Consider the following 26,151-nt stretch of genomic DNA (forward strand, 5'->3'; position numbering starts at 1 on the left):
GCAGAGAAATGGATCGGACTCAGAGCGCAAAAATCTCCTAAGGAGAAGAGGTGAAGATCATCACCCTCCCTGGATCAAACTTCAAGGTTGCATAAGACTACCATGCAGCTGGACATGAAGGGTGCCTCAAAACAGGAATAGTTCCCTAAGCGCGAGAGCCTGTATCAGCTGAGTGGACCTAGCCATAATAGAGGTCCTACCTGATGCTGTCGTGGCTGTTTTAGCCTTCTCATTATTGAGGTAGTCAGAAAAAAAGTTAGCCCGGTACCGGGTAGAAGCCTGACTGCAGTGCTGGTCATTCTATTGCCCCCAGCACCAGCTCCAGCGCAGTTACTGCTAACCCAAGCTGTTGGTGATCAAGTGCTTTGGGCCATGCTGACATGGCTGACACCTGTGCAGCTACTGGAGCTGCATTCACCCTGATGCTTCCACTGTCTGGTCAGGTTCCCCCTAGACCCACAGGTTGAGCACCATCCTTCCCAGAGGATTGTTTCTGACTCAAAGGAAAGCCATTAGCCATCCCTGGTCAGGTCCTGGTACCCAGCAGTATCAGTCTCATCTGGGGGATAAGAGGCATGTACCTGTGGCGGAGGGCAGAACCAACCCAGCCCGGTACTGGGATCACTGGGACCAAACATCGTGGGGCCTGGTGCTATATGATCCTGGCATGTGGGCCCCCTGGAGACTGCAGTACTATTCAGGACCAGCCTCTCCACCACACTTATGAGGCAAACAATCACCCCTGTGCCAAAGACTGGACCTGTCCCTGCAGCATCCCTGGGACCAGGAGTAGGCGGCTCCAGTGCAGCAGATCCAGCGCAAGGGTCAGATAGTACTGGCCACAAGCTCTTCTAGATGGTGCCCTTGTTTCAGAACAGTCAGCTGCCACTGTTGAGGACTAGAAGATTTTCCAAGACCTCATGGGACATTGGTATCAGTGGCCTTAGAGATATCTATGCAGGTGGTGTGGGATATCCCACACAAACTCCTCAATATCCTGTACTTGGTACTGGGACTCATAGTGATCCTGATTTACAAGGGGCTATTGGAGCACATGAAAGCCTTATGGCAGACACCAGCATCACTGGAACTGACATCCAAATGGACAGTTAGATGGTACCAAGTCCTGGCTACTGGATACGAACAGAGTTCTATTTGCATCCAGTACCAGTGGCCAATGAGCAATCCCGTTAGAGCGGCCAGAAATTGACCTCTAAAGATGAGACAGTGAAGCACTTAAAACGTGGCCAGAAATCCTACTCCACTTGGAGCTTCCAGATGAGGATCTTGAACTACCAGGTGGTCTTGGCAAAATGCAACCACATCAGCTGTCTGTATCTTACAGCTGTTTGACAGGCTGCCACACGATTGCAGGGCTGACTTCCAGTCTAGCTGGTGAAAGGTCATGTGGTGGCTAGAACTGCGTTGCAGGCAGCTTTGGACATGAAGGCGATGGCAACAACAGTTGCAATGCTCCGCTCCTCCTGGCTGGCCTTGACAGGCATATCTGAAGAATTTCAAACAGTTATTGAGGACCTGCCACTTGAGGGCTGCTCATTCTTCCACAAGAAGACTGACGAAGCAATGAGATCTGTCATAGGGTCCACTCACCACAGGTGGTGCCTCTTCCCGGCTCCTCAGGGACTAACTCTTTCCAGTTCCAGGGCCCCCTTCTGCTGCTGCTCTCTCTCTCTCTCTCTCTCTCTCTCTCTCTCTCTCTCTCTCTCTCTCCCCTGCAACTACAGGGTCTCCTTCTTTGTGACTTGTCCCTCCAGCCAGGTCTCTGTGTGTTTCCTCCTGATGGGGTATCAAAGTCCTTCCTTATTATCAGTCTTCTCATTCATTGCCTATGATGGGATCCCCGGGGTGCAGCCTGGACTCTGGTATCCTTCTCATTCTGTGATTCTGTGTGTAGAGAGGGTTCATGGGGATTCGTCCCTCTCCGGGGAGGTGGGGAACCACACTGCCTCCTTAAACTGTATCAAGCCACAAACCTCTTGCAGGTATTGCACTTGCACAGACATCCACAGGCAGGGACACACCCAACTGAGTTACATGAATGCTTTCTCAGCCACTCGTGAACCAACAAGAGAGAGGCTCCAGCTAATTCCCCCACACACACACTTCCTCAGCCTCGCACCCCAGAACTGTACCGTCTTGCACTGGTCAGAAGCCTAGTCAGTAAAAGTTCATTCCCCAGTCCGCCTCTCCCTCAATGTGGAGAGGACACACACTAGCCTTTGTAAACTGAGCTGAGATTTCCCAAGCACTTCAAACAAAACACATTGTTTTAGGTAAAATATAAAACAGATTTATTAGCTACAGAAAGATTGATTTTCGGTGATTAGAAGTAGCAAGTGTGAAAATCAAAGTTGGTTGCCTAAGAAATAAAAATAAATTCGTAGACTTGAGTTCTGTAAACTAAACAGGATTTGAATCAAGCAGTGTCTAGCCCTGACAGATAGTACAAACAGATTACAGAACCTGAATATACAGGATGAAACCCTTTCCTGGCCTGGGCCACCTTTCCCTTGTTCAAAGTCTTTGTCTGCCATGTGTTGAGTTGGGCAGGGGGAGCGGCCAAGTGATGATGTCACTTTCCCTCTTTTATAGTTTCTTCCAGCTTGCTGGAAAGATCTTTTGACATGGGGATCAGGCAGTCCAAATTGGTCAAGCAGTCTCCATTGTCTACATGTTCTCTCTGAGAAGTCATCTGGGATAGCCCTTGGGAGAGTGGCAGGGCTGGACCACAACATTTTGGCACCTGAGGCGGGGAGCTCAAATGACGCCCCCATACCCTCTCGCTTGGGCCAAAACTTTGAAAGGTCTCAATTCTGCCTTCTTCCTGTTCTACTCCTCTCATGGTACTGCTCTGCTACCTACCCCAATAAAGGAGAACTAACAACTTAAAATGCCTTGTTCAAAAATTTTAAGGTTTCACGGTAGCAACTGTGTTAGCCTGTATCCTCAGGAGTACTTGTGACACCCTTAGAGACTAACACATTTATTTGAGCATAAGTTTTCGTGGGCTACAGCCCACTTCATCACATGCATAGAATGGAACATATAAGAAGAAGATACACATACAGAGAACATGAAAAGGTGGAAGTTGCCATACCAAGTCTCAGAGGCTAATTTATTAAAATGAGCTATTATCAGCAAGAGGAAAAAAAACTGTTACTGAGTGACCAGAGAGGTTGAAGTGTTCTCCTACTAGTTTTTGAATCTTATGATTCCTGATGTCAGATTTGTGTCCATTTATTCTTTTGCATAGAGACTGTCTGGTTTGGCCAATGTACATGGCAGGGGGGCATTGCTGGCACATGATGGCATATATCACATTGGTAGATGTGCAGGTGAACGAGCCCCTGATGGCGTGGCTGATGTGATTAGGTCTTATGATGGTGTCACTTGAATAGATATGGACAGAGTTGGCATCGGGCTTTGTTGCAAGGATAGGTTCCTGGGTTAGTGTTTTTGTTGTGTGGTCTGTGGTTGCTGGTGAGTATTTCCTTCAGGTTGGGGGGGGCTGTCTGTAAGCGAAGACTGGTCTGTCTCCCAAGATCTGTGAGAGTGAGGGATCGTCTTTCAGGATAGGTTGTAGATCTTTGATAATACGCTGGAGAGGTTTTAGTTGGGGGCTGAAAGTGACGGCTATGGGTGTTCTTTATTTTCTTTGTTGGACCTGTCCTGTAGTGGGTGACTTCTGGGTACTCTTCTGGCTCTGTCAATCTGTTTTTTCACTTCAGCAGGTGGGTATTGTAGTTTTAAGAATGTTTGATAGAGATCTTGTAGGTGTTTGTCTCTGTCTGAGGGATTGGAGCAAATGCAGTTGTATCTTGAAGGTTGGCTGTAGACAATGGATCGTGTGGTATGTCCTGGATGGAATTTTAAGTAACACTTAACTTTCAAACGCCTGAACAGCAAATGTAACTTTTCTTATCTACATAGTAAACACTGGTATTTTTATCTGTTTGAATAATCAAAGTGGTACTTTCGGTGCCTTCTTAGTTGCAAAGATTTGAACTGTTTCCTGCTGAAGATCCACGGTCTGGGCCAGCTCATGCTGTATTGAGATGGTTGCAAGGCCGACCAGCCTCTCCGGTGTCATTGTGGAGCGTAGTTGTGTTTTTACTAACTTCAGGTTGGAGAAGCTGCGTTCTCTACTGGCAACTGTTACAGGAAGTGTTAGAAGCATGCACAGAGCAACAAAAGCATTTGGAAAGAGGGTGGTCATCTTATTTGCGCACATATATTCCAGAACAGCCTTTGGAGTTCATCCTGCTGAAATGTATCTTGAAAGGGCTTTCAGTTCATCACCTAAATCATTTGCATCAATATCGCGCATGTCAACATGTGTCAGCACTGTCTCTAGTGCCCTGCATTGCTGGTGTAGGTCTTCTACAGGTATCGTGAGGAGTTCTGGAATATCATACAACATCCCAAATATACTGCTGTGTTCCTTGAGCTGCATGAAACGTTCTTCAACTGAATGTATTGCACAATCTAGCACCTGGTTAAAGAATTCAACTTTGAATTGTTTGGGGTCTCTTATGGGATTATCCTGTGCCTCGTAATCAAAATGTTGTCTTCTTCGGTGACTCTTGTATTCTTGAATGAGTGGGAAAATAGCTTCAGTGTGAAGTTCCATTGCCAACTTCCATGCACTCTTCAGAACATTTTAAAATCCCTCATCTGACCGGTAAGACTGTAGGTATGACTTTGCTTTGTCCAGTTGTTCCATTGCTCCAGATATATCAAGGTCAACACCTTTGAGTCTCTTGCTTACAACATTTATTTCAAACAATATGTCATGCCACAACACGAAGCCTCACAGAAATTTGAAGTTATGTATGTTTCTGGTGATTCCATTTCCCTCCGCCATCGATGAGTTGATGCAGAGAAAAAGTACATAGATGCTTTGAATTACATTAAAAAATTCAGCAACCTCGCTGGAAGCTGATGCTGCATCACTGACCACCAAGTTCAATGAATAAGAACTGCACGGGACAAAAAAAAACGTGAGGGTTTAACTCTCGGATCCGTGTCTGCACTCTTCTGTTCTTTCCTCTCATGTTGGCACCATTATCGTAGCCCTGACCTCTCATGTCAGCTATTGCAATTCCCGTATCTTCCAGCTTTTTAAGAAGCACATTTGTAATACCAGCTCCTGTAGTATCATCAATGTTAATAAATTCTAGAAAATGCTCTCTGACAGTCACCATTGCAGGGACATTTTCACGCGGTTCTGTTGTTGTTGTTGTTACAAAATGCACATTAAAGTCATTTGTTCCGTATGGCTGGTGTCAGGTGTGCAGTCCAGAATAACAGAGTAAATATGTTGCTGACTTCATATTACATGTTGATGTTGCCACAATCTTCTGTTTGACTTTTGTTGCCAGTAACTGTATGATCTCATTTTGAATTGTTTTTCCAAGTTAGTGGTGTGTGTACATTTCTTGGGTGGTGACTCTTCTTAGATGCTCCTGGAGTACAGCATCAAACTCAGTCATCAGCTCCACAATCTTAAGGAAGTTTCCATTGTTTGGCACAGACAGCTGATCTGAAGTGCCATGCAGTGCTAGGTTTTGGGTAGCAAGCATTCTCACAATGGCAGTGAGCCTTTTCAGAACATTTTGCCAGTAAAGATATTCTGATGCAATCTTTTCTTGATGCTGATCATCTGTGGTGGCCTTTAACCTTAGTCTCATCTCAAGTTCTTTCTACCTATGGATTTGCTGCCTTCTCATGGCATGCCAGATTTCTAGCCATATTTTTCCAGTCCTTTGTTCCTGTAGAACCCAATGTGGCTGGAACATTAGACTAGAAGAGCTTGTAACAAAAACAGTATGCAGCATTTTGGATTTTTGAGTACATAAGCCATGGCCTCTCCACTTCATCACCATTGGGGATTTCATGCCAGTAATATATTGGATGGAAACTTCTATTTTCATTGTCTTTGGGGAACATGAAGTTTTTCATTTGCTGTGGCCCATGCAGTACAAGGAAGTCCCTCAGGCTACTGCTAAAGTGGGACCATCATCCTGGATCATCTGGACTTAAGGAACTAAACTCAGCAGCAGCTGTTTTTTGCGCCTCCACCACACTCTTCTCTGATCTACACTTTTCTTCAGGAATGTGCATGGTTACATCCATTTGAGATGGAGATATGGATGGTGCAGTAGCTGCCAGGTCACCTGCACTCTGACTAACTGGAAGATCAGGCATCTCCTCACCACTCACATCCTCACTGGGGCTGGAAGGCTCACCATGAACATTTGTGTCTATGTATCTCAGGAGAGCTCCTTCCTGCTTAGATAGAAAAGCTTCCTTTGCTGTCTTTCTTTCTCTGAATGCTGCCCCAGAGGTGGTCCAAAGAGGCTACACAATTCAGTTCTTCCGTCTCCACAACCAACCTTCTTCCCCATCCCTCTTCAGGGACCTGTCCCACGAATGTTTGCTTTGACAAGAGATGCAGTCCCTTGTTTTGGATGTTATGCGGGAGGTTTCCCCTCAGCAGAAGGGAAAGGAGTTCTATACAGGGTACTTACTTAGTCCCTAAAAGATGGGGTTTCATCCACTATTAGACCTCAGACCACTGAACACCTATAACAAGAAACACTGGTTCAAGATGGTCTCCCTTTGCGTCAGTTATCCCCTCCCTAGATCAGCAAGACTGGTATGTTGCCCTTGACCTCAAGGATACATAGTTTCACAGTGCAATACACCCGGCGCACAAGTGCTTCCTGAGGTTTGTGTTGAACAACAATCATTACCAATTCTGGGTTTTGTCCTATGGGTTCTCTGTGGTGTCCTGTGTGATGGTGGCCTATCTGAAAAGGATGAGTATCCAGGATTTTCCATACTTAGATCAGAGGTTCTCAGGGCAAATTTTTTGGTGGCCTCAGAGGCTCTCATATTTGGTGACTCTCATATTTTTTCCTAAAATACTTGGGCGCTGGAGCTTGAAGCCCTGTGTCCAGATCCCAAAGCCCCACAGACTGGTGACGGTGCCTGGGGATGGAGCCTGAAGCTGTACGGCTGGAGCCCTTCACCCTGCCACCCCGACCTCCGCAGGGCTGAAGCACAAAGCCTGAGTCCCACTGTCCCAGGGAAGGTGGGGAACTCACTGCCTGCCTGCTCCACCAGCGTTGTGCCCCAGGTTTCTCTGGAGGGGGGCAGGGTCCAACCCCTGCTGGCAACCCCAGCAACCAACACCAAGGTGGTGCATCCAGGAGCAACAGGGAGGGGGCCATTACTTTGCCACTCTTCTCCTCCCTCTCTCCCCCCTCCCCCCCCCATCACTGCCCAGGAGGTTGTGACCGCATGTGGCCATGGTGGCCTCATTTGAGAAAGCTGACTTAGATGACTGGCTGGTCAGGGACTACTCAGAATATAAGGTCTGGATCAGAATCATGTCCATTTTCCAGCTGTTCACCTGCTGATGAAAAAAAGAAATCCATTTTCATAGGGATAACTTCATAATATCACCCAGAATTCATAAGCTGTACAGATGGACACCTCAAAATCTCTTCTGGTTCCCCAGAGGAATTTGTGCAATATTCTATTTTTAAAATTACACTGACATCTCCTATTCTGATACACAAACAAGGATGTAAACAAAGAGTCATGTTAGTTTCAAACTCCATTAGATACAAAAAGTAAGAAGTTTGCTAAACAATAGAGTACTTTCTTAGCCTCTTAAAGGGCATAATGAAATAAAAATGCTTCATAATCCTGCCTATTGGACTGGAAGATAAGGATGCAGTAAATTTACTATATATAGGCAGTCTCCCATCTTTCACATGGGTTTTGTTTGCAACAAAATGGCAGCAACACTATTAACCTCTTGATATTAGATTGATCAGAAGTTCCATCTAAGATCCTAAAGCCATATTTTCACTAGAGACTTTCTGAAACTTTCACATCCTTGCTCTAGCAAATGACAGAAACCAGATTTTTGCGCTTAAATGAGGAGACAGTCACAACACTATGCAAAATTGCCCTTTACATAGAATCATAGAATATCAGGGTTGGAAGGGACCTCAAGAGGTCATCTAGTCCAACCCCCTGCTCAAAGCAGGACCAATTCCCAACTAAATCATCCCAGCCAGGGCTTTGTCAAGCCGGGCCTTAAAAACCTCCAAGGAAGGAGACTCCACCACCTCCCTAGGTAATGCATTCCAGTGCTTCACCACCCTCCTAGTGAAATAGTGTTTCCTAATATCCAACCTGGACCTCCCCCACTGCAACTTGAGACCATTGCTCCTGGTTCTGTCATCTGCCACCACTGAGAACAGCCGAGCTCCATCCTCTTTGGAACCCCCTTCAGGTAGTTGAAGGCTGCTATCAAATCCCCCCTCATTCTTCTCTTCTGGAGACTAAACAATCTCAGTTCCCTCAGCCTCTCCTCATAAGTCATGTGCTCCAGCCCCCTAATCATTTTTGTTGCCCTTCGCTGGACTCTTTCCAATTTTTCCACATCCTCCTTGTAGTGTGGGGCGCAAAACTGGACACAGTACTCCAGATGAGGCCTCACCAATGTCGAATAAAGGGGAACGATCACGTTCCTCGATCTGCTGGCAATACCCCTACTTATACAGCCCAAAATGCCGTTAGCCTTCTTAGCAACAAGAGCACACTGTTGACTCATATCCAGCTTCTCATCCACTGTGACCCCAGGTCCTTTTCTGCAGAACTGCTAACTAGCCATTCGGTTCCTAGTCTGTAGCAGTGCATGGGATTCTTCCGTCCTAAGTGCAGGACTCTGCACTTGTCCTTGTTGAACCTCATCAGGTTTTTTTTTTTTTGGCCCAATCCTCTAATTTGTCTAGGTCCCTCTGTATCCGATCCCTACCCTCTAGTGTATATACCACGCCTCCTAGTTTAGTGTCATCTGCAAATTTGCTGAGAGTGCAGTCCACACTATCCTCCAGATCATTAATAAAGATATTAAACAAAACCGGCCCCAGGACCGACCCTTGGGGCACTCTGCTTGAAACCGGCTGCCAACTAGACATGGAGCCATTGATCACTACCCGCTGAGCCCGACGATCTAGCCAGTTTTCTATCCACCTTACTGTCTATTCATCCAGCCCATACTTCTTTAACTTGGCGGCAAGAATACTGTGGGAGACCGTATCAAAAGCTTTGCTAAGGTCAAGGACTAACACATCCACTTCTTTCCCCTCATCCACAGAGCCAATACATGGGGCTCTATGTCATATATGCAATAAAAGCAACTGTTTTCCAGAAGAGGTCATTATCAGAATAAGTTGTAAGGAATTACAAAAGCAAATTTCATTCATAAACATAGCTCTGATGCAGAAACAAAGGGCCTGATTCTCCTTGGCACTAATGTCTCTTTATATCACTCTGGCAATGTAAAGGGGCATTAACGTGAGAATACATGTATCTTAGTCCTACTGCAAGGCCTTCTTACTATGTCAAAGTCTTGTAAAGGAGCCCTAGTATAAAAGTGTATCAAGTCCAAATTTGTTTGTTGGGTTTCTTAGTAAAGTCATAAAGCAAGGTTCTGCAACAGATTGGTTTGTGGTACTGGCAATAAATAAACCATGAATTTCAAAATAGATTCTGACACTGAGTGCATCATAAACACTGCTACAAATATCAAAAGTTTGGTAACTGCTTAATGTTAAAATTAAAAATTGTTTAATATAGTGAGCACAATCTGACCCCCAATGGCAAAACAAAACTGGTGTATCTGTGTAAGGGTATGTCTTCGCTACCTGCCGTATTGACGGGTAGCAATCGATTTTTCCGGGATCGATATATTGCGTCTCGATAAGACGCGATATATCGATCCCTGAACACGCTCACCGTTGACTCCGGAACTCCACCAGAGCGAGCGGCGATAGCGCAGTCGACGGGGGAGCCGCGGCTGTCGACCCCGTGCTGTGTGGACCCCAGGTAATTCGATCTAAGATACGCAACTTCAGCTACGCTATTCGCGTAGCTGAAGTTGCGTATCTTAGATCGATTCCCCGCCCCAGTGTAGATCAGCCCTAAGAACAGGTCTCCCCCATAGAGTTTGAAATAGTGCAACGGGAAATTCTATGTGGACTTGTGTTGAAGAACAGTCTGTAAGTGTTATTATCAAATGAGCATATAAGTTGTTTACTGAACAAAATCGTTTACTAAACAAGATGTTTAATGTACTGGGATACCTTGCAGATAGAACACCATTGATTTTTATCCGACATGCCCCAAAAACTTTGTGTCACCAAATGCAAGCACCAGCCCATGAGAATGGTTGAAGAGGTGATGTTGAGACTTCATAATGCAAGGGTATTATCAGTTTTGCATGCAAGCCAAGGGTTTTGGCAGGTCTGACTTGATAGGAAGTGCAAAATTGTTCACCTTTTAAGTCCCATTTTTAGTAGATATGTTTAACTGAGTTTCCTTTGGGATTGCCTCATCACCTGAGGTATACCACACCTCATGTCCCAAATCTTTGAAGATGTGGATGGTGTGGCAGAACTTGATTATCAGTTGATGTTGGGCAAAAATAATCAACACCACAATGAGAGCAAGCAGTGTTCTGTAGCATACCAAAGAAGATCATCTTAAATTGATCATAAACAAATGCCAGATTTCTTTGACTAAAGTTAGTTATGAAGGGCATGAGTTCAACTAAGGCATGAGATATAAACTTTTATGTATTGAGGCATAAGCCAGCTTCAAATTGCTGAGGGGTTAGGGAAAAATCTTTCCTTATGAACTGGTAATTGTGGTAAATAGATACAGTCTCTCTTCTACCTTCTAAAGCATACATTGCTGGCTATTGTCAGAGACCAAACACTAGACTAGATGGGTCACTGGTCTGATTCAATATGGCAATTTCTATTTTCTTAAGAAAGTTGAGGGCAGTTGTACAAATATCTAAGCAAATTCATGCCATGATTAACACTGTGTAATAAACAAGTGACATACAAGAGTGCTGTATGAGACTGGTCATTGTTTCTTATCTCCAGATATACGACATGGGCCAGGGTTATAGTTTCACTCCATCACATGACAGGGATCAATATCCACTGACACCAGTTGTCACTGTGTTTTTTTTTTTAAATCCATTGTATAACTGAAGCCCAACAGTCAGAATGTCTCGCTGTAGAATCGGCTGATAATATATATATTGAGTATCGAAAATGTAAGAGGCGAGAGTTCATATTTACATTGCTAAAGTCAGTGTTGAAATTTGAACCAAATTACTCTGATTTTTTCCTTGCAGCTTCGAGGAAAGAAGCAGCATATTCGAGCCTTGCTCATTGACAGAGTCATGTTGCAGCATGAGGTGATGTACATTTCTGTACTGCCAATTTTACTCACTACTATACTAGGAAATGTCTATCTGTAACATCTTATTTAACTAAAAGCATTCTCAATCTCTACAATAACTTTCCTCTCTTAGATTTGTAAAATTACAAATAAAGCCCGTCTCTAATTGGGATTTTTCTACTTCCTTTAGCTGAGAACTCTAACTGTTGAAGGCTGTGAATATAAAAATATACACCAAGACATGATCAGGGATCTTCTGTGTTTGTCTACAAGTTCCTATGGTCAGGTAAGAATATGTCTTCTATGCTAAATTAATGCAGTCATGTGCTACATGTATTGAGCTTATTTTCAACTTGATGTTTGCAGTGAAATGTAACATAATATAGCTTTTAATTCCTTGGTAGAATTCATAGATTCATAGATTCTAGGACTGGAAGGGACCTCGAGAGGTCATCGAGTCCAGTCCCCTGCCTGCATGGCAGGACCAAATACTGTCTAGACCATCCCTGATAGACATTTATCTAACCTACTCTTAAATATCTCCAGAGATGGAGATTCCACAACCTCCCTAGGCAATTTATTCCAGTGTTTAACCACCCTGACGGTTAGGAACTTTTTCCTAATGTCCAACCTAGACCTCCCTTGATGCAGTTTAAACCCATTGCTTCTTGTTCTATCCTTAGAGGCTAAGGTGAACAAGTTTTCTCCCTCCTCCTTATGACACCCTTTTAAATACCTGAAAACTGCTATCATGTCCCCTCTGTCTTCTCTTTTCCAAACTAAACAAACCCAATTCTTTCAGACTTCCTTCATAGGTCATGTTCTCAAGACCTTTAATCATTCTTGTTGCTCTTCTCTGGACCCTTTCCAATTTCTCCACATTTTTTTTAAAATGCAGTGCCCACAACTGGACACAATACTCCAGCTGAGGCCTAACCAGAGCAGAGTAGACCGGAAGAATGACTTCTCGTGTCTTGCTCACAACACACCTGTTAATACATCCCAGAATCATGTTTGCTTTTTTTGCAACAGCATCACACTGTTGACTCATATTTAGCTTGTGGTCCACTATAACCCCTAGATCCCTTTCTGCCGTACTCCTTCCTAGACAGTCTCTTCCCATTCTGTATGTGTGAAACTGATTTTTTCTTCCTAAGTGGAGCACTTTGCATTTGTCTTTGTTAAACTTCATCCTGTTTAACTCAGACCATTTTTCCAATTTATCCAGATCATTTTGAATTATGACCCTGTCCTCCAAAGCAGTTGCAATCCCTCCCAGTTTGGTATCATCCGCAAACTTAATAAGCGTACTTTCTATGCCAATATCTAAGTCGTTGATGAAGATATTGAACAGATATTGAATTCAATGTCACAGTATCTTTGTTTTTTATTTCAGGCTTCAGTAACGTATGAAACATTTAATTACTCACATAATTCTTTCCAGGTTAGGAAATTCCAATCCTGGTTAGGCCTGGAATTTGACTGACTTTTGAAATTTGCAAAATTGAGTTTTGTCCAATGAATTCAAGACTTGCTAAAGTCAATAGCAGCCGCACACACTCCTCCAAAACCAGAATTGGGCCCATAGAATCTTTTGAGTTATTTATTAAACATTAATCTCATTTGTATTAAGTGTTTAAAAAATGTGCCAGGTTGACAGTTGTGGAAACTAAAGTCTTCAGTTCACAGAACAGATGCATCATGGGCCATGGCAAGACAAGCTACTCCACACCATACTCCCAGTGTGCCTAAAACCTAATTTGGAGAAATCGCGAGGATAGTTGAGCCTCCATGCCCACTGCTGCTAATCTTTTAAAATAAAACAGGCTAAATTTCTGTGCACTGACTCACCTTCCTAAGACCTGCACATTAGTAATTGAAGAGAACTGGGATATCACTGCTTTGTATATCCTTTTGTGTACTTGAAGATCTGTGGTAATGCTTGTCTTTCTACAGGTCAGAAATAAAGCTCAGCAAGCATTCTTCACAGCACTGGGAACATACAACTTTTGTTGCAGAGATATCATTCCTTTGGTTTTGGAGTTTTTGCGGCCAGACCGACACGATGTTACTCAGCAGCAGTTTAAAGTACTATCTCAATTACTTAATTTCAGAGCTGTCTCCAGTTTGTGTGTAAAAATTTTATGGTTAAAATACATGTGGTATGGTGTAAAGATTTTATTAGCATGACTTTGGGATGATTGAATTACTCGTGAATAGCTAACCCTAAAGTGACTTAGGCAGTCATCCCAAAAAAGTGCCCATAAAAATATTTTTATACCATACCCCACCTTCATGAATATACTCGATTTCATCAGGACCTCAGGAATTATGAATGCTTTATGCTAATAGCTGTTCACTTTTATTTCCCAATTAAAAGAAAAAAATAGTACAAAGCAATAAAATCTCAGCAGACTGTACTTAGTTCAGTAGTTTTTTAGCAACCCTAGTCGAGCAAGGAAGGAAGAACAAAGAGCTGATCAACAGAAAATGTTATGCTAAGACTATGTCTGCACTGCCCCACAATTCAGCCTACATAGGTGTGAATAGCAGTGCACACCATTAGTGTAATCCTGTATGAAGAGGATTACATTAATGCGAACTAGGAACCTTTTTTTGTATGCCTGCAGTGTCCACACAACGGAGTTACAGCGCAACACTTCAATGCACACGTCTGTTCACACCACCCATATTTCGAATTGCAGGGCAGTGTAGACAGGCCTAAGAAACACAAGTTTGTAATTTAAACTACCATAAATAGGTTTGTAGAAAGGCCAGGTGTTTTATTCATTGTGGTTATTGAAATGTGTTCTGTGGAAATAGTTCCCTCACAACCATTCTATGAAAGAGAAATCCATTTAGTCTGCACTACTTGCACACACTACTAAAACAAATATTTAATATGTCAAGAATTGCGTGGAATATCTTGTATATATTAGTGATAAACTGGATGGTTTAATCTCAGTTCATGTTACAATTTAATAATTGGTAAAATATAGAGCAACTAATTTTTATTCTGTATGAATGACTGCTTTATGTAACTTTTAGTATTACAACTCTTGTTTACTATAGGGTGCCTTGTATTGTCTTCTTGGAAACCACACTGGAATATGCCTGGCAAATCTTCATGATTGGGACTGTATTGTACAGACTTGGCCAGCAATTGTTTCCTCTGGACTTAGCAAAGCTATGTCGCTGGAAAAGCCATCTATAGTGAGACTCTTTGATGACCTAGCAGAAAAGATCCACAGACAGTATGAAACAATTGGATTGGACTTTTCAGTAAGCAAAAAAATCACTTAAAAGCTAATATCACATTCAGAGGCTGTTTGACTTATATTTGATAAAATAAGTCAGTCGTTTAATAAATTGTATATGTTTTGGGTTAACTTTGACTACTAATATTGATATATTGATTTCATTCTGATTTCCAGTATGCAGGAATATAGACAAATATATCCAAGACTGGAATATTATAGATTTCATTTTAAGATTATTAGAATTTGACACTTCCTCCCCCCCCCCCCAATTTTTAGAGGCCAGTTATGCAATGGGAATGAAAAATAACTGATCTTTTAGCTCTTGTCAGTTGTGGTCCCTCCTAATCAAGGTTGCTGTGCACTTGCAGGACAGTGTGGGGAAGCTTGCACTGTCAGTACTTGTGTTGTATATGTTCTGTTGTTAGTCTAACAACTTACACTATACTAAATTTACTTACTAAGTGAAACATGGGGACGGAAACCATTACCGTAAATATTTTAGCATTTTTGTTTAACCATAAAATCAGAGTTTGTGCATGGTTTACTCCATGCCTTAAAATATAGACATGTAATCATAGCTCTATCAGTATTTTAAAACTACTTAATTTTCCTCCATCTTATCATAACAAGACTACTGGGAGCAGTGATTCCTGTCAAATAACAAAGGAGCAACCTGGATTGCCCCTCTAGGGAATTTTGTAAAATATAAAGGGAGGCTTATTCATATCTATGTGGAAGGGACGGTATGTGCACTTCATTTGACTGCCTCTCTGGGAGTCTCCTTTTCCAAAAGGATGGCTAACATTCTTTGGCTGCTATTCAGTTAGAGATGTTTCCCTTCTCTCTCAACAGGTTCCAGAGAAATGTGTTGAGATAGCCATTCTAATGCAAAAAGCAAAAAACCCAAGCGCCAGCGGGATGATGCTTAGTTCAGAAGAGATTCAGTTAGGAATTCAACGACAGAAAGAAAAGAATGCTGAGGCCTTGCAGTAAGTTAGATTGGTCTATGTAGACTTCAGTAACTACAGAAGTTGTAGTGCATAATAGTTTTTAGTCGATAAACATATACAGTTCATGAGCGATGATGTAAATTTAATCTAAAATTGTACATTAAATGTAATATTCTAAGAGGATGTGCTATTTTGCTTCTGAGTTTTGAGGCTAATAAGAAATAATTATTTGTGACATCTGTGTGTAAGGTTTTCTCTAGCAAAAATGAAGCTGTTTAAAAGTAATCTCTTCATAACCCTTTTTTTTAATACGTTAGCCTAAAAGTGACATTGAACTCCAACCATCTTTCCTTCCATTATTGCATCTTTTTAATTTCTTATTGCAGCTGTCTTTCAGTAATCCTTAACTGTATTGGAAGGGACATCATTGGCTTGTATGAGAACCTATATAGAATGGAATATTCCATATTCTCATCACCATAGTGCTTCAGCACTTTCCAGTAGTGTGTTCACAAAATGGCACTTCATCTCACTATTTTGTATCAGTTATAGTTACAAGTACTTATTAAGATAACAATACTTCAGACCAATGAAAACATTTTTTTCAATTGCTTTATTTTGTGCATTTGACTGCTTTGTTTTCAGTCACTTTAACTGTGTTTGTGTTGGTGTACCCCTTCCGTGAGGTCTTCAAGAGGGTGCTCACCAATAACAGCAACAGCGAAGCTGAAACAGAAAAGGCTGCAGTGTGCCTGAGTATGAGACAACACAGTAATTAGGGAATATTGCTTACTTCTCGGGGAATTCTGTGCCAAAAAATACAAAATTCTGCGCATAATATTTTAAAATTCTGCATATCAAACTAACACAATATAATCACACCAGTTTCAGTTACTTTGGTAATTTATTTCAGAAAAGTTGTCAGCAAGTATGTCTGTAACAATACAGACAACGAAAAAGATTCAGGAAATGTCTTTTGACAAATAGATTCCTTACTAGGCATATTAATGCAGAACTTTGAATAATTCATTTAAACTACAGTACAGAACCGTATTTCCCGCCCCTCTCAGAAGCAGTGCGAAGGCTTGGGGGAGTCAGAGGTAAAGGAGTTGTTGAGGGAGAGGGAAGGAGCCTGGGAGTGAACCTGGAGGGTTGTTGGGTGTGGGTGTGAGAAGTATGGAACAGGTTTCTTGAGTGGGCTGGGGAGGGATTGTTAGGGAGCCTCCCTCAAGCAGACCCTGGCTGACCCCTAGCCTCTCCCATTCAGTCAGACACATCTGCCCCTGTCCCCATGTGATCCTGCACCCTTATGTGTCCTTGTACCCTCTTCCCCCTGTCCCATGTGTCCCTCCAACCCCACTCAGACACCCACTCCCCCCATTCCCATGTGGCCCTGCACCCCCATTCAGCCACCCCATGTGTCTCTGCACCCCGTCTCCATGTGTCCCTGTGCCCCTACTCAGCCACTCCTTTCCCCCATGTGGCCCTGCACCCTTTCGGCCAGTCCTCTCTCTCCTTCCCAAATGTGGCCCTGCAGCCCTCCCCTGTCCCCCTGTGGCTCTGTGCCTCCACTCCCAGTCTGCCCTTCCCCATTAGCAGTTATGAACCCCAGTCTGTGACCCCCCACAGCTGCCCCTTGTGCCCCATTTTGTCTGTCCCCCCATATCTCCTTTCTCCTGAGCTGGCCCCACTGGCAGGGCACTGCCAGGAAGGCAGCCTCTTCTCTTCCTTATCTGGGAATGGCTGCTCTGTTCTAGCACCACAGCAGCCCCTGGTGGGCAAAAGGCATAACGGCAGCAACTTTCGGGCAGAAGTTATTTTCTGTGGGGGGAAAAAATTATGCGCGCCACATGAATTATGTGGCTGCGCAGTGGCTTAGAATTCCCTCAGAAATAATTGCTGCAATAGACAGAAGAGAAGGAATGGATCAGAATTAAAGCAATGATGTTGACATCTGGTTTGGAAATTCATATAGAGTGGAGGCCTGGGGGCAGTGTGGTGTGGAGGGGTTGGAATAATAGAAACAATTTCCCAGTCCCTCCATGTCAGACAACCTTAATGACAGAGTGTTCCCTGTCTCCACGGCAACTGGGAGCAGACCAGATCTTTGCTCAGGACCTGGGCTAAGGTTCTCCTCTCAGGAAGATGCCTCCAAGAAGCACACACTGCAGGTTCCAGGACTCCCTTTGTAGCAGAGATGTCACAAGATTTGTAAACAAATTTTAACTAAATGCTCTGTTTCTTCATTGGGTTAGCAGTTTTGAGGATAAAAACCTCAAAATCTAGTCCCAACATTTTTTTTTTTTTTTTTTTGGCTTACTGAGGAGGGTTTGAAGGACAACACCTATCCTCCCTTTCCCCCTCAGAAATGGGAGACAGAACGCCTCAGGAACCCAGCTCCCAGCTGGCATGTTGGCAAGGTCCACAGTGAGACAGTTGAGTAGGCCACTTGGAAGCTCCCTTCCCTGAGATGAGGCCAGAATCAGTGGCATGGAACTGGGGATAATTTTTTTTTTTTTTCAAACTCCTCTCCCCCTTGCTCCTCTCTCCCCTCAGCTCTCTCCTAGGAATGAGGGTTGCCTTTCCCACAGCTTTCAGAGCAAGCGCGAAAGGTTCACTGGAGCCTCTTGAATCTTCGGGTAAGAGACACCCTTAGTAATCCCAAGGAAGAAATTCCTGTTCCCAGCCAGCGTGTAAGTAAGATTCATGTAGAAATGGTTGAGAAGGCTGCAAAGCATCCCCCTTCCCACAAGCTGTTTTACCTGCAAGGGCTCAGCTGCCATGAAAGTGGGCAGCTCCTTGAACATTTGATACCAATGAGTATCACCAAATTCACAACTGTGAAAAACGCTTCACGGACCGTGAAATCTGGTCTGACCCCATGCTCACCTTTCTTCTGCGCTGCCTTCAGAGCTGGGCGGCCGGAGAGCGGTGGCTGCTGGCCAGGCACCCAGCACTGAAGGCAGTGCCCTGCCAGCAGCAGCGCAGAAGTAAGGGTGGCAATGCCATACCATGCCACCCTTATTTCTGTACTGCTGCTGGCGGCGGCTCTTCCATCAGAGATGGGCTCCTGGCCAGTAGCCGCCACTCTCCAGCTGCCCAGCTAAGCTTCCCAGAGTTTAGCATGAACGGAGATCTAACTTAACAGGTGCTTATGTTTTTAGAAAATGAAAAATCCAAAAAACCCTCAAACCCCGCTAAGTTTACTCCTGGGGGAATTCTGCGCCACTGTGCATGCAAAGAATTTATGTCCCCTGTAGATATCTTTGCTTCCCTGCAGAAAAATGACTTTCTGATGGGGAAGCAAAGGGAAACCACAAGAGCAGTCATGTTTTGGGTGCCCAGGGCTGCCAGCGGAGAGGTAAATCACTGTGACACAGGGGGCGGGACTGGGGAAGACCCGACTGCTGGCTCCTATCCTGCACCGGGCTCATCTGCTAGTCCTGGTTCGGTTGGGGAGAACAGGACTTCCTTTTCCCCTGCACGGCATCTGGGGCCAGGTCAGACCCACCCTCAGATTTCTCCCCAGGCAGCAAGAAGCTCTGCAAACTCCCCACCCATCTCTCCTCAGCTGCAGGGGGAGGATCACTGTATGGGGAGCTTCTCCCCCATCTGGCCAACCTCTGTGCATCCAGATCCCCCCTGCAGAGCCCCACTCCCCCTGCACCTGGATGACCCCAAGAAGCTACCCGCACCTGGATTCCCCACTCCACCAAGTGCAACCAGCTGCACCTGGATCCCCATCCCAGTGAGTCCCACTCTCCCAGCATCTGGATCTCCCCACTGAATCCCCCCACACCCAGACTCCCCTGCCAAGATCTATCCCCCCACACACCCAGACCCTGCACTGCTGAGCCCCAGCCACCTTCACCTGGACCCCCTGCAGAGTCCCATTACCGTTGCACCCAGAACTCCCTAACAAGCCCATATGCATCCAGCTCGCCTCCCGTACTCAGATTGCCCCACACAGAATCCTCTCAACCCACACCTGGATCCCCCAACACTAAGTCCCTCTACACTTGGATCCTGCCTTGCTGAGCCTGCCTGCCCACACCTGGTGCTGTTGGCACAGAGGGGCAAGGCCCTGGGGTGTTTCTGAGGCAGGCTCGGTCCTTGCGCTGTGTCAGGGTTGGGTACAGCCTCACTGCTGAGCCATGTTCCGGGGGGAGGGAGCTGCAGAGTGATCTCCTACCTCTGTGCAGCCAGTGGCCTGTACTCCCCAATACCATGCTGGAGCCTCCACATTTATTTGACAAATAAAACTTGCAGAATTTTAAAGTATTCTGCACAGAATTTTTAATTTTTTGGCGCAGAATACCCTCGTGTAAAAATTGAATAGCAATTGTAATTGGTCTGTGTAATTGTTCTTGCCTTGTTTATGAAGGTGTGATTAAGGTGGAATGGAAATTCCCTATCAAGATTTGTAACTAAAAAGTAAAAGAACTTAATCTGCCTAAGATGAAGCCTGCTGCAACCTCCTAAATAAAGGGTATCATCAGCTGAGGGAGCATTGCAAACCCACAGATGAAAATAAGATTATTACTCAGACTAAACTTAGATATAGCAAGGTCAACACTGGACTATTAGCTGCAGTCTGATTGTGCAATTCTGTGTTCATTTGGGAGGCCATTGGGAGGGTAGATAACCCCCACCCCAAAAAACAAAACAAAAAACAAAAAAAACCCATACATAAAATATACCTTAAACTAGATTTCCGTAGCAGCTTTTATGGAACTGATGCTTCCCCTGACTGTTGTTTGCTGCACATTCAGAACTTCCAAATATGTGTTGGGGAGACAGCTATGGCTCCACTCAAAGAGATTGGAATTGCAGGCTAACACTATTATCCTTCTAAATGTTTTGTTGGTAAGCTCTTTGGAGAGCATAGAGACAAAGCAGTAAATGAGGCTTTAGACAAGGGAATTGGTCCCTCCCTTGTTCCAGTGAGAGAATCTTCAATCTACCTCATCTCAGCAAGTGTTCCCTTTGAAGCTGCTGCTCTTGCAGGTTCCTGCACATTAGGAGGAGGCTTTTGCTATATAAGGCCACGATTTGTTGGAAAACAATCCAGCTCCAAAAGCTGCTCTTGATTTTTGGGTTTCCTGAGTCTGGGAAGATTCCCCCTTGCAACATCCCTCACCCAGATTTCCTCTAAGGGGCATTTCAGGGTGGGCCTTCATCTGGAAGTGAACCACTCAGAAAAAGGATGCTTGAGATATTTATCATTTTCCCAAAGTAAATTAAAATAAACCGGCACTGTCTCATGCTATGGACCATCAAGCTCACTCTTCCATTTCCAGCAGATGATTCTTCAGAAACATGGTATTTGTGTACAGTTGCTAAGAAGTTAAATGTTCAGCACTATTTAGAGGAGTAGCCTTGTTCATGTCCTGGACATAAGCCCCTACTCTGTTACTCAAAGTTCTGTACCAAGAAGGAAAGTCAGTGTTGGCCAGCTCACCGAGACACATGAAGAGCCAAGGGAATGCCATTTAGATCAGTTAGCCTTTCAGTGCATTGCAGGCCAGTTTGGAACTCTATTGATAGCCCTGTTTGCATCCCAGTCCAGTTGGAATATCAAGAGGTGCTATGTGAGAAAGAGATACACCAAAGTGTAGGTTGTGGTCCCCTTATCTCAGAAGTGAACTAAATGGCCTCCTTTATGCTCTCCCCTCTGCCCCGATAGTAAAGATGGTAAAGCAGATTGTGAAGGAGCAAGACCACAGTAATTGTAACTGCCTTCTCATTAACTCTCAGGTCTTGATTCTCAGACCCAATTTAAACATAATGGGAACCTCCTCTCAAACTTCACACACACGCAACGGTGCGGGGCTGATACTGAATCAAAATCCAGTGCTGCCTGACCCATCACCTGGAAAGGAATCAGTCATTCTTTCTGCAAAAGTAATAAACATCCTCCTAGCATCTTGGAGGAGATTCACAGATTATGTCTGTATATCACTTGAGGTTTAGATGTTACAAGAGGCACGCATCAGGGGAAAGTCTGCTAAAGCTAAGGATATTCTGGTGTTTTTACAAGATAGCCTGACCAGTGGACATGTGGACAAGTCAGTGACTTCAGGCATATTGCACTGTAAAGAAACGCATGAGAATCTCTCCTCACCAGCACATAACAGATGGCTGAGGACCACCATTCTTACCAGTCCTCAGTCAAACACAGATTCCTTTCATGATCTTGAGCTGCATGCTACAAATCCTAATAAAACTGCCTTTCATCTTCACAGTTGGTAGGTCTCTTCCTCCTCTCCCTGAAAGTATTTTGCCTACTCGCCCCCTCCTGGTACGAAGGAGGTTTTGGAGCTTGGTGTGCTCTCAATGAAGTCTCAGTTATATGCTATATCAAACATGGTAGTTCTGTGAACTAACCACACCTCCGTCCCCAATGTAACAGCAATCTTCCTTATTTAATAGGAAGTGATATTGTTATCCTGGATGAAGCCAAACATCCTAAGGAAGTAAAATTCATAAGTTAGATGTGAACAAAGCCTACATAAGAATAAAGGTTTATATAGTGGAGGCATTTGGAGCCTGAGGTACAACTCCTCATTACCATGTACTACTCACTCTGTGGAAAAAGCAATGATTTTTTTGAAAGATCACACACATCTTACGAGAAGGTCTATAAAGCTACTACAGGACCTTCCATCCACATTTTTTCAAACACTGTAGTCAACATACTCATCCTTGCTGAGGCAGCATTTGGTGGAAGGGTGTTACAGAACAGGGTTCCGCAGTAACTCTTATGTTCCTTTTCAATCCTGCATGGGTAAATTGAACCCTTCCCTCTAGGGATGACTTACTGTTTTCTACATCCCACTGGGAAGATTATCTGACATGGAGGGAACTGAGAGAGGGAAAAGTCGGCCTTACCTGTGAATTTTCATTCTAGGACATTCCATGTTCTACAGTCTGACCCTTCCTTGGAGGAGATTGTATTATATCCAATTTCTTTCTGCCAAGGAGAGCCCTAGAATAGAAATTCACAGATAAGACAAGATTTTTCCCTGACTTGAGAGGATAGGGAGAAAGACTTGATTTCTTAGTATGGAAAGATTAGGTGGGTTGGAGAAGGGAAGGCTGTAACAAATCTGGTTGGGCACAGAGGACTCAGAATGGGTGAGATGGGTGGCATAAATTTTTCACTAAAAAGTACTAGAAGAGTATTAAGTAAAAAAGGGAGTTGTTAAATGAAGGGACATAAGAGAAGAAAACAGTTGTAGAGCTCATTTCTTCCTGGTGCAAGTGAAAAGTGGCTAGTAGGAAGCTGATTACAACTCTTGATTGTGCATTGGTCCAGCATCTGGCACTGGCCCACTCCCATTATGTCCTGTACCTCACCCGGCATGGCATACCTCATCATCAAGGATTTACACACCAGCAGAAAGTTCCCCTTCACATGGGGAATTGTCCATAGGCCATTTACAGCCAGAATCTGGCCACTTTGCAAAGTGGCCAGACAATACTGAAGAATCTAAAATAGAGCACCTTTTATTGGCATGGCAAAGCATAGTGTATATCCAGGCAGATTATAAAGTACATACATAAAAAATGAGGCTCTGTACTCCTGATTCTTTTCTCTTATACCAGGTTTAGGCAGGAAACTCTGTTGACCCCGGTGGAATTATTCCTGGTTTCTACTAGTCTGTGTGAAGATGAATCAGAACTTGTGAGCTTATCAGTAATGTAAAAAACTGAGACTTGAATATTTTGATGATCTGCAACTTTATCTAATTAGATAGAGACCAACTGGTGCATTCTACGGACATGGTACCCTGATTTTCACACCTCCAAAACACAGTGTAGAAAATGCCACTCAGCTGGGCAAACTAGCTGCCTTTTAAGGCCTTATCTGGACAAAAATGTAAAGGTATAGACGCTCCCCGGGTTACGCAAACCCAACTTATGCAAATCCGCACTTAGGGAAAAAGTTCCGTAAGCTTTTTTTTTCTTTTTTTTTTTTTCCCCCTTATTGTCGGGTATACGTTCCCAACTTATGCAAAATTCAACTTAGGCAAGGTGTTCCAGAACGGAACGCTTGCGTAAGTCAGGGAGCGTCTGTACTATGTTGGATCACGTTAGTTAGCTTACTCTAAAACCTAAACTTCTAGTCAAGTCAAGGCAAGTTAAAACTTAAACTCAACCCTTTTAGCATATACTAAAGTATAGTTTGCCATGTCTTGACTCGAGTTCTTGAGGGTTTTAATTAGACTTAGCTGACTAGCATGATCCAACCTCACACCTTGAAATCCTAGTCTAGACAAAGACATAGTGTAGAGGAATCACCGTAATATTCCTCCCTTGACTCAACAACGATTCTCTCCCCTCCATCCGTTCCTCTCAAAAAATTAACATGACATATACACAGTATCTGCAGTGTTAATTTAATTACTAAACATTGTCTGTGCTATTTATATCTATTGTGCGAATGAAGAGAAAATATGCCTTATTTTGTTTATATAAAGATTCTTTTAAACACTTCTCTCCATGATGTCTAGTAGTTGACAGTACACTTCAAGTCTATATACTCATTTTACTTTTGTTTTTTCAGAAACTATGAAAATTTGATCAACATGCTGTTAAATTGTGTGAATCAAAGAAATCTGTAAGTTTGCCTTTCTCTGAACTTTTTTTTATGCTAGTTTTTCTGAATTTAAAAAAATGCACAGTAAAATAGATAGCTTAGATGACTGGAAATAACATATGCAGCCTTACCCGTACAGGACTGGTTAAAATGCAGTTTAGGTCAGTAGTGATCAGAAAGTTGTACTGTCTGACATCTCATACATGAAACATATTTGGCTTTGGCCTACTTCTAATGGACAAGAATCAACAGCAATTGGCATGGATATAGGGACAGAAGGGCCATTTGTAGGGATGTTCAACTCTCCCTCCCAATTGAACAGGGAAGTATCAGGTCAACATGAGGAATCCTGCATTGCTGTCATCCATTCAATGCCTGTATGGATGAATGTAGCCTTATAGTAATTAATAGTAGTTGTTTTCAATATCTCTGTCCATTCCTAACAATTTCTGAGTTCAATTATTTGTCTAGCATAAAGATGGCAATGAAGTTCAAGTACTTTTAAATTACTGTTAACCAGGTAATTTTTATTTATTTTTAAAATACTACCAACTAAATAAAGATATGTGAGGTCTAATTCTCAGTTCCATTAAGGTAATTTTACACCAGTCTAACAGTGTAAAGAGCCTTTACATGGAGTTAGTTTGCACTAACTTCAAGGCCCATTTTCTCTCCCCAAGTGATGTAGAGGGGCCTTCTTTTACTAAGACTGAGGCCCGTATAGTGTGGTTGTAGAATAGAACATTAGTTTTATGGTGGTTAGATACACCTGCTTAACAGATGTTTTTTTGATTTTAGGTATATTTTTATAACCTTTTTTGGACAACAGTGTTACATGCAGCACTCCACTATTCATTGTATATGTTGTTTTTTAGCCCCTGGAAGTTTGAACACATAGGCATTGGCTTTCTGTCTCTCCTCCTGAGGGATGATAGGGTACTGCCTGTCCATGCCATAAGATTCTTTGTGCAGTGTCTCAACCACGATGCAATAGTGGTTCGCAAGGTAAAGATGGCAAATTGATTACAATTTCTCTTGCTTTTCCAATCCCTGATCAAATATTTGTTGTTGTTGTTTGTTATTTAGAGGCTCCAGTTAGGGAGCAGGGCCCTGTTTACACACACAAATGTCCATCCCCCAAATTGCATATGATCTTAGGAGTCCTATGACAATGGCAATTGATCTGAGGGCTTTTAGATGAGCAAAAATTTGTACTATTAATTTTGTTTATCCTGCTTGTCAGTGAGACTTGGAAACACTTTCAGCATTGTGGAGTGTTGGGGGGAAGAGGAAACTAGATGGCAGGCTTCGTGCAATGGCATGCCATGCGAAAGAGGTTTAATTCTGTCTCATATGCAGTGTTCCCTCTAATTTTTTCCCACGCATGTGCAGAATGAATTTTATTATGTGGACCAGTATGGAGGTGAGGTGTGACACATCACCTCCATATTGGTCCACATAACAAAATTCATGTGGCGGGGATGGGGCCCAGGGGTTCGGAGTGTGGGAGGGGGCCCAGGGCTGGGACAGAGAGCTGGGGGGTGAGAGCTCTGGGGTGGGGCCGGGGATGAGGGGCTCAGGGCTGGGGCAGAGGGTTTGGGCTTTGGGGATGTGAGGGCTCCAGCTGGGGATGAGGGGTTTGAGATGCAGGAGGAGTACCTGGGCAGGGGCAAGAGGTTGGGGTGTGGGGCAGGGGGAGTGAGGGCTCCGGCTGGGGGTGTGGGCTCTGGGGTGGGGCCAGGGCTTGGGGTGCAGGCTGCCCCAGGGCTATGGTAGGGAGAGAGGACTCCCTGCAGCTCTCTCTCCCCGCAGTAGCACCTGGGCTGGGGAGGAGAGGTGCCTCTCTCCTTTGCAGCAGCTCCAGGGCTGGGGCTGCGGGATAAGTGCATCTCCCCCAGCCCCTGCGCAGCGCTTAATGGGCTGCTGTGCGGCTGTGCAGCTTAGAGGGGATTTAGGTCTTGTGTTCTCTGTAATGAGGGGGCTGAGATGGCTGTGGAGGAAGTAATCTCATCTGCTGGTGTGACTAAGTGCCACATGATGA

The 26,151-nt window shown here is 43.9% G+C and overlaps 1 protein-coding gene across 2 annotated transcripts in view; it reads left to right on the forward strand.

Moving 5' to 3' along the window:
• PSME4 (proteasome activator subunit 4) overlaps nucleotides 1-26,151 on the forward strand; it is a 222,208-nt gene that overhangs the window by 121,768 nt on the left and 74,289 nt on the right. For both annotated transcript variants that reach the window (XM_005307349.5, XM_005307350.5), the window contains 7 exons: nucleotides 11,252-11,314; nucleotides 11,489-11,584; nucleotides 13,255-13,386; nucleotides 14,371-14,580; nucleotides 15,411-15,547; nucleotides 24,078-24,131; nucleotides 24,986-25,115. In XM_005307349.5, coding sequence (XP_005307406.2) covers nucleotides 11,252-11,314; nucleotides 11,489-11,584; nucleotides 13,255-13,386; nucleotides 14,371-14,580; nucleotides 15,411-15,547; nucleotides 24,078-24,131; nucleotides 24,986-25,115 — 822 coding nt within the window. The remainder of the gene's footprint in view (nucleotides 1-11,251; nucleotides 11,315-11,488; nucleotides 11,585-13,254; nucleotides 13,387-14,370; nucleotides 14,581-15,410; nucleotides 15,548-24,077; nucleotides 24,132-24,985; nucleotides 25,116-26,151) is intronic.

Source organism: Chrysemys picta, chromosome 3 (assembly GCF_011386835.1).
Source record: "Chrysemys picta bellii isolate R12L10 chromosome 3, ASM1138683v2, whole genome shotgun sequence".
NCBI classification, from domain to species: domain Eukaryota; kingdom Metazoa; phylum Chordata; order Testudines; family Emydidae; genus Chrysemys; species Chrysemys picta.